Genomic DNA, 17,380 nt, shown 5'->3' with positions numbered 1-17,380 from the left:
GATGGTCCATCTTTAACACATTGTGCTGTTGTCTGCCTCTAGGGATTGCTGCTATAATCTGCTCCTGCAGGGTAGGTTACTTTTTCTGAGAATCAATCTTTTCTTAATCTCCATCTTCTGAGATTGCCATAGTGTTTCTTTTTTTTCCTGGTAATTGCAATAACAAGTTAAATTGAAGATAATCTTGTTGCTTGCTTTTTCAAGGCAAAGAATGCTAATGAGCTGGGAGAGTCAGCCACAGCCATAGATGCATCGAGGACAGCCAAAATCCTTAATGTCATTGGCCTGGTGTGTGGAATCATTTTGATGATCATTTTCATCGCTCTCAAGGCTACACAATTCTGAAGGTGCCTGCTTTTGGCTGCAGATGGAACTTCATCACTATTTTTGGTGCAATGAACAACCCCTCACCCACACCCAGGACCACAAAATAGAAACAGATGTATGTACGTGTGAAAGGTTGTATACAAATGTCTGTGTCTGACTGGGGGCCTCCTTTAAATGAGCGCCCATAAACAGATGCCAGGAATGCCAATACACTGCATTGCTTGTGGTGATTAAAAATACATGATTTGTCAAAGGAGAAAGGTGCTCCTGCTCTAAAGTGAAATACATGTTTTGCTGTTGGATTTCTTTCTTGTAAGAAAATAAAAGCTCCAACATGAATATTTCTTTGACCAGTTATTCAGAGAATTGAATAAATGTCAGAAGAAATCAAATTACAGAAGTAAAACAGTAAAGTAGAGGAGTATTTTTAGACATGACACACAAAAACAGATGTTTGGAATGAGCATCATTTAATTTTGTTTTGATAGGTGTTAAAGGTGCGACATTCATAATTCTTTGAAAAGAAGAACATTGTAATCTTTTCTCTATAGTCATTTTGAAACTTGCCAAATTAAATAGTTGCAAAAACTGACAAAAAGCAAACAAAAGTTTTCTTACAAAGCAGGCAAAGGTAAATGAAATATTTTGATGAAATTAGTCAATTCTAGAAATGGAAATTATGGTTTTAAATTGACGGTTATTTTACTGCGGAATCATGCCTATACACTGTACACAATACCTTTTTTGTCAAATTTTGTAATTTTATAAAATTACTAAGGTAATGTTTTCGAAGTACATTTTGACTTTTAAAAAATGCTCCGTTCTGAAGACATCAAGACTGGAGAGCATGTGTGGAAAATATTCTTACATCTTCAAACAGAAATCATTTGAGTAGTTTCTGGAGCCTGTAAAACAGGGCAACACCATGAATGTCTGGTTGAGTCCCTTTTAAATCAGAGTCTCAGTCCTGATCGAACCCACACAAATTGGCTTCATGTCCGAAGGGCAGAACACCCAATCTGGCCTGAAAGAGCTCCCCCACACATTCCTGCAGTATCTGTCAATTGGATTTTAAAAAAAAAAACCCTCATTCAAATGAATGTCAGCGTTCATGACAGCAATGAGTAATCATTTTCAGTTCAGCTTTTTTTGTAGAGGTTAATGCTTTAAAGAAACTGAGATTTTGTATCTCACCTTGGAGAAAAGCCTCTGGAAGGTGGGGCTGGAGTCAGAGCTCATGTCTTTGACTTGGACATGGGTCAGACAGTGTAGCAGCAGCAGGGAGAAACCACCAACTGACTGGAGCCTCTGTCGGCGAACAAAGAGTGTCTCCTCAGCCTCCTGTCAGCTCAAACAGAGACAGCAGTCTTTGGCACATGTTTGAGAGTTGTCGAATGCATTACAGCTGCACAAAGACATGCATTGTACAAGCATAAAAAGCAACCATGTCATCATGTCATCGCATATAAAATGTGATGTATCTTGGAGTTATTGAGGAAACTGTGCCATTACTTTTACAGTTTATTTTCATAATTTAAAGCAGTAGGAATATGAGGAAATATTTTTAAAAAGTGACTAGAAAGGACCTGTACTTACTTTTGACGATTACAAATGTCTCTATCTGTACTTACTAGCATGGATCATGATGCTTCTCACTGAGAGAACTTAAGTTATAAGACTGAAACAACTGAAACGCATTGTCACGCTCAGTTTCTGTACACCCTTTATTTTTAAACTTGCATTTGCAGGATAAAACTGTTGCCCACAATCTGCAGTTGTGCATCAAAATGAATTTCACAGGCAAAACTTGAAAATCTGGACACCAACTTTACAGCTATGTGAGCACAAAGGAATGCCAAAGCCTTTGAAATGGCTATTTAGTTATTTATAAGATTGAGCATTTACTGTCTTCCTCTGTCTTTTGTGAGCAGAGTGGGCTGAACAGAGTCTTTTGTGTCCACATATCAGCAGAGCAGAGATTTTCCTCTTCTGAATTGCTCTTTCATCATTAGGGCAGACTCAAAGAGATGTAAACAGCACACGGAAACAGCATGCTGCTGTTCTCTCGGCCATTTCAATTTTATATCCCCAGCCTGAGAACATTTATGACAGTGCAGATGGAGCTGCATTTTACACTGTTAGACAGTGTAAAATGTGACATGCTCCAGGAAAACTAAAATGCTCCATTAAAGAAAATAAGGTGTGCATTATTGGCACTCATTAGTATTCAATGTTGCACTTGGTTGAGGTGGTACTAATTTATTTTACAATAAATAACGTGTAAGTTCTTAGTAAATGAACACTATATTTTTCTTAAATGTAGCAGAGAAGCAGTAAGAGAGTATAATAAAAATGGTGACGTAAAACTTTTTCTGATCATTTTCTAGTATGTGAGAGAATAGGTTTATATTTGTCAATTGTCCACACAGCCAGAGCAATAGAGGGAAACAATTCAACAGCAAGCATTTTACACTTCTTGGTTGCTATGTGTTTTACACAGCAAATAAGATGTCCTTAAAACATTGTATGCTATTTGAAGAGTCTCATGGGAGATGAAATTGTTAAGAAGGTGAAGAAGAGACGGGGGGGGGCACAGGATCTGAAGATGCTTCTTCTGATTTAACGAAGAAAGACACTGGCTTTGACCAGTTTAAGCTTCTCAGTATAAACAAGATCAACCTTCTAAGTTCTCAGCCATGTGCGTGTTTACCATACGTCCCACTGTCCTGGCCACAACAAAAACGTATTGCACATACAAACATGGTTGCACACCTTTTTAGAGTACCAAGTCTCCTATATACATATTTATGGAGGTATTCCTCAACTTACGAACATTCGACTTACAATCGCTCGGAGATACAAACAAATGAGCACCGCCATATCCGACAATTGTCCTACAGTTCCCCTTTCTGCCACAACTCCCACCGAGCAGCACCACTGCGTTCAGTTCTGAAGAAGTCTCATGGATGAGAGATGAAATGTCTTCATGAACTTTCTTAAAGTCCAGCGGGTTGATTTAAGCAGCTTTGGATAACCATGACTTGGATAACTGAGAACCTATACAGACATGACTCTCCGAGCATCTCAGCACATTAGACTTCGTACCTTGGATACTTTACTGTTTATCATGACTGTTAAAGCAAAACCTAGTGAAGTTAGTGGTAGTGGGCACGATCTTTCTGATAACAACTCTTCCCCCCCCCCCGTCCTTTGCTATAAAGGTAAGCTACATGCTACATGCTACAGTATCGTACAGTAAATCATCAACATCAACGGGCGGCAGTGGCTCAGCGGTAGAGCAGATGTCTCGTAGACAGATCGCCCCAGACATCGGCGGATCGAGTCCCGCTCCCACCATGATGTCACCAGGAGTGTGAGCTGACGGTGGGAGGTGTCAGCTCACCTCGAAGCCACTGCCGAGGCGCCCTTGAGCAAGGCGCCGTGCCCCCCTACAAGCTGCTCAAATTGGGGCGCTGCCCGTCACTCTGCCTCCCTGATATGTGTAGTTTGATGTGAATGTATTAACTGCATGCTTGCAGGCCCCCTTGTATGCTGTGTTCAGGGGCCCTGTATCCTTGTCAACTAACCGAGTGACTTTGTAATTTCGCCTTGCCGGGATCAATAAAGTATACTTCTTCTTCAACAGCGGACTCTGGCTGTTGTTGATTGCGCTCAAATACTGGTCGAGAGTTCCTTTGAATTTTTTCCCTCTTCTTCTCCTCAAGGATTAAATCATGAGCAAAACCTTAAGGTGCATTAACTAACCTGAGTTCAGAACATTGGAACTATACATTCATTCATTCATCTTCTGAACTGCTTTATCCAACGTAGCAGGTAACGGGGAGCTGGAGCTTATCCCAGCTGTCTTAGGGCGTGAGGCGGGGCAAACTCTGGGGGCGACGCCAGTGCGCCGCGGAGGCACACAAAGACAGACAACCATGCACGCTCACACTCACACATTACGGGTAATTTGGAACGGCCAATTAACCTGAAGCGCGTATTTTTGGAGGTGGGAGGAAGCTGAAGAACCCAGACAAAGCCTAAGCAAACATGGGGAGAAAATGCAAACTCCACATACAGCGGGACCTGGAACCCGGAACCGCCTTGCTGTGCAGCGACAGCGCAGCCTACTGCGCCACCATGCCGCCCTGGAACTTCATTTTTATTTTTTTATTTTATTAACTGTATTAATCCCCGATGGGTAATTAAGACTCCACTCTACACACAGGTTAGTAGTTTTACATGCATCTATATAGTGTGTACAGGCCAGTAACACACACACACAAGGGGCCTTTGGGCATGCAGGTGAGGGGGAGGTAGAGTGACAGGCAGCTCTTTTGTGGTGCGCCTCCAATGAGCAACTTGTAAAGGGGACGACGCCTTGCTCAAGGGCTCCTCAGCAGTGCTCCAGAGGTGAGCTGACATGAGCTTGATTGTTATTTTTTTGTGGGTTTTGTTTTTTTTAAACCAACTTATAATCGTGGACCTAACTCAAAACGACCCATACCTGTATTTTTTTCATGATGTGTTGTTTTTGGGAAATCTTGGAAAACATTAGATTTCATATTTCGAGTATTAATTGCATTTAAATGACCTCAAATGACAAATATAGATTGAAATTTAATGAATAACAACTTCTAAAGTTCTAAACGAACAACCTCTCGAAATCAACTGTGTTTCTATGTTGAGGACTACCTTTATTTATCTTAACTGCATGTTTCTGACAGTGGGGGGAAGGCATACCAACAGAAACCATTCAAGTGCAAGAAGAACATGTAAACTCCACATACAAATTGCCTCAGCAGACTTGAACAGCTGCCCTGTGCTGGATATACACTTCCAGAATATATTATGTCAAAATGCAAACATTGACGCAGGCATCTGGCTCCCATACTGCACACAAAGGAGGAAATTCCAGACACCATATAATCAAGAGGCCCTTAAAAAATGGAGCTGTGGTTCCTAGAAAAAAATGGTACACAAAAACTGCAAGTTTTTTATTACAGTGAACTTTTACAAATTTGAGATAAGCACTTAAAATGGCGGTTAAAAGGAACCCGGATATATTTGATAAGTTTTACACAAACTATAGTTCATGATTTGGGCACATGGACACAGCATGCACAGTGTGGATATTCTCGATGAGTCCAAAAATATATTTCACCAGCAGCTTTTTGTATGTGAAACAGTTCAAGCTTCAAAAAAGCTAAAAAAATAATTAAAAAGGCAACAAACAACTTGCATAAGATGTGGATTATCTTTTCAAGTACAGTGACCACAGCACACACACTTTTCACAGAAACAGATGCCCCCATATTGCTCCCCATGCACAGTTGGTTATTCAGCCAGACTTGTGAATTTATGAGATAAATTAATTTGTACCAATGGTAAGCAAGGTCCTGAATGAAGAGATTCACATGTACCTGATAAAAGAAGGAATTTCTGAAGGCATTGTTGAAGTAGTTATTGTCTGGCAGAGCAGCTGCTATCTGAAGGGCGATGATGGGAGTCTGTTGGAGAAGAGAATAGAAGCTGATTTAATTACAATATGTTTGTTGACGTTTAGCCTACAATCACAATGAATTATTTCTGAGGCCTGCAAATCCATACATTAAAATAAGAAATAGTAAAAAGGTTGGTTTGAAGGCCATTAGCTTTTACGCAATGGCTTTTTAACAACAGTACAGGACAGGGTTTCTCACTAGACGCTCAAACCAAAATATAGAAGGAAGTATTAGTATTTAACACAAAAAAGTACTCACAATAAAATAAGAAAGTAAGAATAAGAGGATGAATTTGTCACTAACCAGTTTCAGATTATTCAATGTGTCAATCAGGAATAGTCCATGTTGATAGACCAGGAACTCTCTTGGATTAAGGACTGATGGATCCAAAGGGATAAGCTCTCCCTCACATTCCCACTGAGCATCAAGAACATCTATAAAACTCTTGTCTTGCTCTGGAGAAAAAAAACAAATAGAAAATAACATTTGACAGGAACTCCAAAAGATTTTATCCTATTCATTCATTCATCTTCCAACCCACTTAATCCGCTAACGCAGGTCGCAGGGGAGCCAGTGCCTATCCTGGCAGTCTCAGGGCGTGAGGCGGGGGACACTCCGGGCACGACGCCAGTGTACCGCGGAGCCACACAGAAACAAACAATCATTCACACACACACTCACTCCTATGGTCAATTTGGGACCGGCCAATCAACCTGAAGCGCATGCTTTTGGAGGTGGGAGGAAGCCGGAGAACCCGGAGAGAACCCACGCAGACACGGGGAGAGCAGGCGGGACTCGAACCCGGGTCCGCCGTGTTGTGAGACGGCAGCGCCACCTTGCCGCCATTTTATCCTATTTTACTATACTATTAACAGCTGAAAGCATGCCTCCTTTCAGCAAAATTCAAATTTTAAATAAAATGTGTGTTGTAATGTGCCCAGAAAAATCACTGATGAACATAATAATAATAATAATAATAATAATAATAATAATAATAATAATAATAATAATAATAAACCTTTATTGTCCCACAGTGGGGAAATTTGTGCCATACATCAACATTTACTTGATGTAGAACCATGTTTGACCATGTTTGTGAAAGCATCAATCTTTATATGAAATTTTATAAAAATTTATCAAAATGTAACATTAAACTCTAAATGTCGAGTTAATGCTGTGTGAGTAAAAATCAAAGCACTCAAGCAATCTGCAAAGGACCTCTAGACCTTAGTGGTCAACTCACAGACAGCTGTGGAGACAGTCTGGGGCCCATAGCCATTCATAGTGAGACAAATAAAATAGCTTTGTTCTTCATACTGACATTATTTTATAGTGCCTTCGACACTTTAAGGTCTGGTAGGCGAATCTAGTGTAGGTTGAAACAATCGTATTTGTCCCTGAATCTAAATTAACAAACCAATATGGTTAATGTTCAGAAAATGTAAACCATATGGTATTCATCAAGGATGTGGATAGAGGTGCCTGAAAAAATATGCAGGCTGTGCTGAAATGCAAAGAATGCATACACGTTAAGCAGGGTTGTAATCTGATCTTTTCACAAAAGCACATCAACCAGCTCTTTACTCTTGCAGGGATTCCGGGGCGGGCTTGGGAGTATGCCCATCCAGTCTACATGTGTTTTGTGGACTTGGAGAAAGCGTACGATCGGGTCCCCAGGGATATACTGTGGGAGGTACTGCAGGAGTATGGGGTGAGGGGGCCTCTTCTCAGGGCCATCCAATCCCTGTGAGAGTAGTGTTCAAGTTCTCGGCAGTAAGTTGGACTTCTTCCAAGTGGCTGTTTGCCTTAGGCAGGGCTGCACTTTGTCACCAATTCTGTTCATGATATTCATGGACAGGATCTGGAGGCATAGTCGTTGATGAGGAGGGTTTACAGTTTGGTGGGCTAAGGATTGCTTTGATGCTTTTTGCAGATGATGTGGTCCTGTTTGAATCATTGGCCTGTGACCTGCAGCGCTCACTAGTCCGGTTTGCAGCCGAGTGTGAAGCGGCGGGGATGAGGATCAGCACCTCCAAATCTGAGGCCATGGTCCTCAGCAGGAAGCCAGTGGACTGCCTTCTCCGGGTGGGGAATGAGGTCCTTCCACAAGTGAAGCAATTTAAGTATCTTGGGGTCCTGTTCATGAGTGAGGGAACAATGGAGCGTGAGATTGGACGGAGAATCGGGGCAGCAGGAGCGGTATTGTAGTCACTTTACAGCACTGTTGCAACAAAGAGGGAGCTAAGCCAACAGAGAAAGCTCTCTTTACCATTCAATCTTCGTTCTTACTCTCACCTATTGTCATGAGCAAATGAACGAGATTGTGGATAAAGCAGCAGAAATGGGTTTTTCTCAGGTGGGTAGCAGGTGTCTCCCTTAGAGATAGGGTGAGAAACACTGCTATTCGCGAGAGGCTAGAGAGAGTAGAGTCGCTTCTCCTTTGCGTGGAAAGGAGTCATTTGAGGTCGTTTGGGCATCTGGTGCGGATGCCTCCAGGGTGTCTCCCTGGGGAGGTGTTTCTGACATGTCCAGCTGGAAGAAGACCTCAGGGCAGACCCAGGACCAGGTGGAGGGATCATATCCGGGTTCGAGTCCTGCTCTGTGCGGAGTTTGCATGTTCCCCCCGTGTCTGCGTGGGTTCTCTCCAGGTTCTCTGGCTTCCTCCCACCTCCAAAAACATGCACTTTAGGTTAATTGGCCGTTCCAAATTTTCTGTAGGTATGAGTGTGTGCATGCATGTTTGTCTGCGTCTCTGTGTGGCTCCACAGTGCACTGGCGTCGCACCTGGAGTTTCCACCGCCTCGCACCCTAAATAAGCTGGGATAGGCTCCAGCTCCCCGCGATCCGCGACAGCGGAGCAAGTGGTTAGACTGATCATAATGTCTATAGTTTGTGTCTACGGCATATATGTGGATTTGTCCATTCATTTGTGCAACACCACTTACCTAACTGACTATTGGGTTCTCCTTTTAGAAGCCCTGCTCCACATGCCCAGCCCTTGAGCTGTAGTTGGACCTCCTTCAACAGCTGGAACAGGGGGGACAACTCCAGCAGTTTGGTCCATTCTTCTTCTGTATAATGCAAATAACAATGATGAATAACATCAATGTACAGTAACACACGACATATTACACTCATTGTATAAAAATGATGTTACCTGGAATCACAGGGAAAGACATATGTGTAGAATGGGCAGACTCTTTTATCAGCTGGGCCTCTGCTGGGAAATCAAGCTCAAATTTATTTTTTGTTATGTGTCTGTTTTATATTAAAAAAAACATTTGACCTGACTGCACATGCTGTGTGCGTGTGCGTGTGCGTGTGCGTGTGCGTGTGCGTGTGCGTGTGTGTGTGTGTGTCCAAGGTGTCTTATGTTCCGTGTTAAGTGAGGAACTTGTGTTCAGTCAGTGTTTTTTTTAAATTCACGTATGTTTTTATTATACATTTCAAATATGTTTTTGAAGTGTAAGTTCCTGTTTGCATGAATCTCTCTTGGTTTTTGTGTCAACGTGACTATCTTGTAATATCAACTTTATGAATAAATGTGATTTTAGAAATCAAATCTCTCTCAAAAACAAAAAAAAGTAAAAGACATGATTGTAGAAGAGATTGTGGAGAACGGATAATTGTTTTTCTTTCTTAATTTTGTCTGTTTTTTTAGTTTGATAAATGTTAAAAGGTTAGATGTTTCTTTGTTCAGAAAATGCTCAGTATTATTGAAAATCCTCTTTACGTAAATCTGTTTTGGACTTTGTGTCAACATGATTGTTTTGTATATTTGACTTTATGAATATACGTGATGTTGAAAATCAAATCAAATCTCTCTCTCTCTCTCTCTCTCTCTCTCTCTCTCTCTCTCTCTCTCTCTCTCTCTCTCTCTCTCTCTCTCTCTCTCGGTGCATGCTGGGAGATTGTGGCATGAGATGCTGAGCAAGTGCTCTTTGAACGTTGGTTCATTTTTCTTTATTAATATCACAGTTTAAATCACATGGTTGTACTTGTGGTGGTTTATTTTGAGTTATACTGTACACTTTCGTGAATTCGTTTTTTTTCTCTTCTCCTACCGGTGTCTTGGCCGGTCGGCATCTCTGACGCCATGGTAAATGGAGATTTCACCAAGCTCACATAGAAATATGGCATTAAAATCTCTGCCAGTTTCCCTAAAGCGTGGAGGAGATTGGGTTGACTGTGGGAGACCAGGTCAGACACGGCAGCGTAAAATCGGCCGCCAGGATAAACAGCGCGGTCGTCATCTTCCTGGACCAGGTGGAGAAGATGAGCCATGTCATCGAGACAGGTATCACGGTGAATGACATTTCGTGCCGGTGCTGCCACTGACACAACCCGCGATCAAAGTCATTCTGCCAAACGTCCCCCCGTTCATCTCTGATGAATTTAGTAGAGAGCTATCCAGACATGGAAAAGTGGTCTCCCCCATCAAGAAGATCCCGTCTGGATGTAAGTCTGAATTACTGAAGCATGTAGTGGCTCACCGGCGACAACTGTATCTGATACTGAACAAATGGGATGTGGACCTCAACCTCCGCTTCCCAGCTAGTGTAGAAAATTATGACTACTGTGTGTGTTATTTGCGACCTCATCGGTCATGACATGCTTTGATTCTGGTGAGGAGGGACACACCGTGAGGGCCTGTCCGGGGGCCCTCGAGCCTGCTCCACTGGTTCCGAGGGTGGTTCCAAGGGCTAGTCCAAGTAATGCCAACATCAACAATCTCCAAGAGATCATACTGTCTAATCTCAGTGAGCCTGAACTCTCCAAATCTAGTGAGGCTGAGTGGTCTGATGGTACAGTGGCATCATTTTATAATCAGGGCAATGAAGACAACAGTGATGATGTTGACGCATGCCATTTTGATCATTTTGACATACCTCAAGAGAGAACTCCAACATTTCCAGCAGAGATTTTGTCCATGATTATTGGACACGCCCTACACTTGGACATGTCCATGATTGTTGCTTTCAACAGAGTGTCTCCCCTGTTCAGTGAACTCACTGGGAGACACCTTCCCAAGATATATATCAGGAATCCATTGTGTAACAGTCTTGGTATGGACACAAACTGTGACCAAGATGTCGGTGTCGTGAAGTTGTATAAAACAGCAGGTCGGAACTTTTCTCAAACAATAAACAGTAGATGAGAGCTTGGATGACTCTGTTGCACATCGCCTATGGCATTTCAAGGTGGAAGACTTTTTTGGGAAGTCACATTAATTATTTCCATTGGATTGTTGTTACAGTCCAACAGAACTGTAACAACAGTTCCGTGTTTTAACCACGTGTTTTAAACGTGTTTTAAAACATGTACAGTTATTGAAAGACAAGCCAAATGTTGGCTAGTTTGTTTACAAGCTCAGGAGCTTTAAACTGAGAAGGTTCAGAAATGTTCTTTGTGTGTCAAAGATCGAAAGACATATACATGTATATTCTAAATACATGTGTGTCCTCAGGAAGAATAGTGGATATGTTATTAATAAAAATATGTCCCTGCGGTGTATCTATGAGTATGTCAATTTTTTCAGTACACTTATAGTTCAGTGTTATCAGCACCTCTGTGTTCTTGCTCTCTCGGCTGATACCATTCATATTCCTATTCAAAATAAATTGTTTAATCACCATTATAATTCTATCCATATATTTTATTCACATTACTTAATTAGAATAAATAATATTCAGTTCATACTTAAGCTTGTTATAGAGTTGCTATAGTTAATTATATCAATCAATCAATCAATCGATCAGCTTTTATATATAAAGGGCTTGAACACTTAGGGTTTAATCAACAGACATTTCAAAGCACTTATATTGTATGTAGTTAATTCTGTGTTTTTGCTCCACTTGTGTTTCTAATCAAACACCATTTAATCTGGAAGTACTACCATGTGTAACTGGAACATTTGATCATTCTTCAGAGGCAAGTATTCGAAGGATGTCAATAAACAGGAAGAAAGGAAAGATGAATGAATATTCATGCATACATGACTTGCTAATTTATTACATCTGTGGAAAGTTATTACAATTTCAAAAGGTGATGATTTTTACCATCCCACAAACGTAATAAATTCCCACAAACGTAATAATTATTACGTTTGCGGGAAATTAGGTATTACGTTTGTGGTAGGCGATGGTATTACATTTGTGGGAAAATTATTACATTTGTGGGATTATTACATGTAAAGCTGCAATTTTTTATGACGTTTGTTGGAGTTATGTTTGTGGGGCTAACACAAACCTGCACCAACATGTCCATTAGTCATCCTGACTAATCTTTGCTACATCCTGTGGTTTTTAATCTGTTTCATGTAGTTTTTACTGAAAGTGTTTTCATCATGGGAGCTGGCTATAAAAAAATGAACAAAGAAAAATGGCAACTGCTAAATTTTCTTTCAGGAGAAGCAAAAATGGCTATTTACATTCGCAGGGTCCAGACTGAGACTACAGTACAGTTATTTTAAACAAATGGGAAATGTAGATGATTTTAAACGTCTTTGGATGCTAAATAAAATATTATCTGTTCTGTTGCTGGAAATCAGCTAGAATTTAAAAATGTTTTTACTGGTTGATTTAAAAACAATTGATCAAAACAGGAAAATTTTCACTTTATATTTTTACAAAAAAAAGATAGTGTTTTTCAGAAAAATCAAAAACATCTCTCACTCTCTGTCTCTCCCTCTCTCTCCCTGTCTCTGTCACTCTCTTACTGTCATTCTCCACCCTACCAGTCAAAGGAGATCTCCACCTATTATGAAACTTGGGCTCTGTCCAAGGTTTCTGCTTGTTTTAGGACTTTCCCTGCTCTACCTGAAAAGTGGCTTAACATAAAAATTCTCTGATGATTAGTTCCTATACAAATAAAATTACATGTCCCGCACCACTCTAACATACTTCTCTGCCACTCCAGACTTCCTCATACAATACCACAGTTCCTCTCTGGGCACGCTGTCATAAGCTTTCTCCAGATCTACAAAAACACAATGCAGCTCCCTCTGGCCTTCTCTGTACTTCTCTATCAACATCCTCAAAGCAAATACTGCATCTGTAGTCCTCTTTTTTGGCATGAAACCATACTGCTGCTCACAAATATTCACTTCTGCCCTTAAGCTAGCTTCCACTATTCTTTCCCATAACTTCATTGTATGGCCCATCAGTTGCCACAACTCTGCACCATCCTGTTACCTGCACCAACATGTCCATTGAAGTCTGCAGCAATGACAACTCTCTCAATCCTAGGTATGCTCTGCATCACTTCATCAAAGTCCAGCCAGAATTTCTCCTTCTCCTCCAGCTCACATCCTACCTGTGGAGCATATCCACTAACAACATTGGACATCACACCTTCTATTTCTAGCTTCAGCCTCATCACTTTATCTGACACTCTTTTTACCTCCAGGAAATCCCTAACAAACTCCTCCTTCAAGTTAACTCCTACTCCATTTCTCTTCCCATCTACATCATGATAGAACAACTTGAACCCTGCTCCTAAATGTCTAGCCTTGCTACCTTTTCACCTGGTCTCCTGGACACAAAGTATGTCTACCTTCCTCCTCTGCATCATGTCAACCAACTCTCTACCTTTTCCTGTCATAGTTCCAACATTCAGCGTCCCTACTCTTAGTCCTATACTCATCTACCTTGTTCTTCAAAATGGGCACAAGCACATTTCTCCTTTTCTCATAAGCTTTCTCCAGATCTACAAAAACACAATGCAGCTCCCTCTGGCCTTCTCTGTACTTTTCTATCAACATCCTCAAAGCAAGTACTGCATCTGTAATAGTCTCTTTTTTTTTTACATGAAACTATACTGATGCTTACAAATGCTCACTTTTGTCCTTAGTCTAGCTTCCACTACTCTTTCCCATAACTTCATTGTATGGCTCATCAGCTTTATTCCTCTGTAGCTGCCACAACTCTGCACATCTCCCTTGGTCTTAAAAATTGGCACCAGCACACTTCTCCTCCATTCCTCAGGCATCTTCTCACTATCTAAGATCCTGTTGAACAATCCAGTCAGAAACTCTACTGCCACGTCTCCTAGACACTTCCAAACATCTACAGGTATATCATCAGGACCGACTGCCTTTCCACTCTTCATCCTCTTCAATGCCCTCCTCACTTCATCCTGACTAATCTTTGCTACATCCTGGTCCACAACAGTCACCTCTTCTAGTCTTTGTTCTCTCTCATTTTCCACGTTCATCAACTCTTCAAAGTACTCTTTCCATCTTCCCATCACACTACTGGCACCTGTCAATAGACTTCCATCCCTATCCTTAATCACCCTAACCTGCTGCACGTCCTTCCCATCTCTGTCTTTCTGTCTTGCCAACCTGTATAGATCAGTCTCTCCCTCCTTACTGTCCAACCTAGCATACAAGTCATCATAAGCTTCTTGTTTGGCCTTTGCTACCTCTATCTTCACCTTACGCTGCATCTCCCTGTACTCCTGTCTATTTTCCTCAGTCCTCTCAGTGTCCCACTTCTTCTTAGCTAACCTCTTTCTCTGTATACACTCCTGTACCTCCTCATTCCACCACCAAGTCTCCTTATCTACTTTCCTTCCAGATGACACACCAAGTACTCTCCTACCTGTCTCCCTGATCACACTATCTGTAGTTGTCCAGTCATCTGGGAGCACCTCCTGGCCTCCCAGAGCCTGTCTTAACTCCTTCCTAAAAGTTATGCAACACTCTTCCTTTTTTAGCTTCCACCATTTCATCTTCTGCTCTGTCTTTGCCCTCTTTGCACACCACCATCTTATGCTGTTTGGCTACACTCTCACCTACCACTACTTTGCAGTCACAGATCTCCTTGAGGTTACACCGTCTACACAAGATGTAGTCTAAATGTGTGCTCTTACCACCACTCTTATAGGTCACCCTATGTTCCTGCCTCTTCTGGAAGAAAGTATTCACTACAGCCATTTCCATCCTTTTTGCAAAGTCAACTACCATCTGTCCTTCTGCGTTCCTCTCCTGGATACAAAACCTGCCCATCACCTCCTCGTCATCCTGTTACCTGCACCAACATGTCCATTGAAGTCTGCAGCAATGACAACTCTCTCAATCCTAGGTATGCTCTGCATCACTTCATCAAAGTCCAGCCAGAATTTCTCCTTCTCCTCCAGCTCACATCCTACCTGTGGAGCATATCCACTAACAACATTGGACATCACACCTTCTATTTCTAGCTTCAGCCTCATCACTTTATCTGACACTCTTTTTACCTCCAGGAAATCCCTAACAAACTCCTCCTTCAAGTTAACTCCTACTCCATTTCTCTTCCCATCTACATCATGATAGAACAACTTGAACCCTGCTCCTAAATGTCTAGCCTTGCTACCTTTTCACCTGGTCTCCTGGACACAAAGTATGTCTACCTTCCTCCTCTGCATCATGTCAACCAACTCTCTACCTTTTCCTGTCATAGTTCCAACATTCAGCGTCCCTACTCTTAGTCCTATACTCTTAGCGTTCCTCTTCTCTCTCTTTGTGCAAACACACTTTCCTCCTCTCCTTCTTCGACCAACAGTAGTCCAATTTCCACCGGCGCCCTGTAGGTCAACAACAACATCCGGGCTTGAGACCGGCACAATAAGACACTGGCTTGTGTCCTCTTGTGGCTACATTGTGTCCTCTTGTGGCTACATCATTAATACACTGCACATATTTTCATTATTCATATGCATGACAGGAAAAATCAATCAAAGAAGTTATGGATTTTAGGGGCACATAATGTGCAGTGATCGGTGGTTGATAATGGTTGCATGGTAATGAAATTTTTACACCTTCCCAACAAGATGTTGTACAAAGCAAAATAAAACTTGACATTTTGGAACATTTCTCATAAGGAAAAACAATATCAAATTTCTTGCCTGAAAACATGAAAGATGCTGTTTTAAACAAAGCTTAGATAGCTTTTATAGCCTGTTTCCAATCTACAGGGTAAACGAACCAAATCACACATACATTCTTCTTCTTTTTTTCCTTTCGGCTTTTCCCTTCAGGGGTCGCCACAGAGAATCAATTGCCTCCATCTAGCCCTGTCCTTTGCATCCTCTTCTCTCACACCAACAACCTTCATGTCCTCTTTCACTACATCCATAAACCTCTTCTTTGGTCTTCCTCTAGGCCTCCTGCCTGGTAGTTCAAAACTCAGCATCCTTCTACCAATATATTCACTATCTCTCCTCTGGACATGTCCAAACCATCTCAGTCTGGTCTCTCTGACTTTATCTCCAAAACCTCTAACATGTGCTGTCTCTGTGATGTACTCATTCCTGATCCTATCCATCCTGGTCACTCCCAAAGAGAACCTCAGCATCTTCATCTCTGCTACCTCCAGCTGTGTCTCCTGTCTTTTCCTCAGTGACACTGTCTCTAGACCAAATAAGTGCAGCGCCTCATTCTTGGCACAAAAAAAAAAGGTTGTGCATCCTAAGTAACTGTGGATGTGTGTATTTCCTTTCACAGAGGTCTATATTTATAGTACAGAAAATGTTGAATGGGTAAATACAGTTTTCCCACAGACACTAGAGAAGAGGACAGTACAAAATAAGAAAAATACAGATTTGCAATCATTTTACAAGAGCATTTGGATTTTTCTCACCCTCAGAATGAATACCAGAGGATGCAGTATGACTTTGGGAGTTTTGTATTGGTACCGAGCTGGTCTGCAGACCTGTGTCCTGGGACTGAGCAGGCTCCCTCAAAGACTGGGTGGAGATTCCTGAAGAAAAAGAGATAGAGACCATTTGAATACTGTGATCAATTATCATGCTCCATAAAGTGAAAAGATTATTTCCCTAAGAAAAACAAGAGAGTGTGTTTCTTTCTTTCTTTCTTTCTTTCTTTTTCTTAAGTGACTGAGAGGTTTGTCCTATGCCCTGACATGAAGAAATTAACGCTTTCTACAGTTGTTATCTCAAGCCTTGTCTTAAAGAGCACATACCTTTCACCACTGGTATTGAGGCTGTCCAGACTCTGGAGGCTATTTCCGATCCATATACCTGCTTTGTTGACAAGTCTGAAACAAATTCATCTTAAAGTATCAGCTTGATAATTTTCTCCAATTTTCATCTCAACAAATACAACATTCATTCAATCATGTTCTCGAACCGCTTCCTCCGCTTGGGCGGGTTGTGGGGAGCTGGAGCCTATCCCAGTTGTCTTGGGGCGTGAGGCAGGGGAAACTCTGGGCACAATGCCAGTGCACCGCAGAGCCACACAGGACAGACAAACACACACACACTCACTCCTAAGGCCAATTTGGAACAGCCAATCTGAAGTGCATGTTTTTTGGAGATGGGAGGAAGCCAGTGAACCTGGAGAGAACCCACCCAAACACGGAGAGAACATGCAAATCCCGCACAGAGCGGTACTCAAATCTTGAACCGCCTTGCTGTGTGGCGACAGCGCTATCCACTGCTCCACCGTGCTGCCCCACAAAAACAACAAAAAGTCCAAAACAAACACTGCATTGATCTTCCTAACAATATACTGTCTGTTCATTTGTACTGTTAATCACTCTGATTAA

At 41.7% G+C, this 17,380-nt stretch overlaps 1 protein-coding gene across 1 annotated transcript in view; it reads right to left on the bottom strand.

The window, feature by feature from the left end:
- Nucleotides 1-17,380, bottom strand: part of si:dkey-103g5.4 (uncharacterized) — a 47,020-nt gene that overhangs the window by 19,699 nt on the left and 9,941 nt on the right. Inside the window, 7 exon segments of the mRNA XM_068317634.1 lie at nucleotides 1,522-1,668; nucleotides 5,751-5,837; nucleotides 6,135-6,286; nucleotides 8,777-8,902; nucleotides 8,989-9,048; nucleotides 16,454-16,573; nucleotides 16,796-16,870. Coding sequence (XP_068173735.1) covers nucleotides 1,522-1,668; nucleotides 5,751-5,837; nucleotides 6,135-6,286; nucleotides 8,777-8,902; nucleotides 8,989-9,048; nucleotides 16,454-16,573; nucleotides 16,796-16,870 — 767 coding nt within the window.

Source organism: Antennarius striatus, chromosome 6, assembly GCF_040054535.1.
Source record: "Antennarius striatus isolate MH-2024 chromosome 6, ASM4005453v1, whole genome shotgun sequence".
NCBI lineage: Eukaryota > Metazoa > Chordata > Actinopteri > Lophiiformes > Antennariidae > Antennarius > Antennarius striatus.
This window is presented reverse-complemented; position numbering and strand designations above follow the sequence as displayed.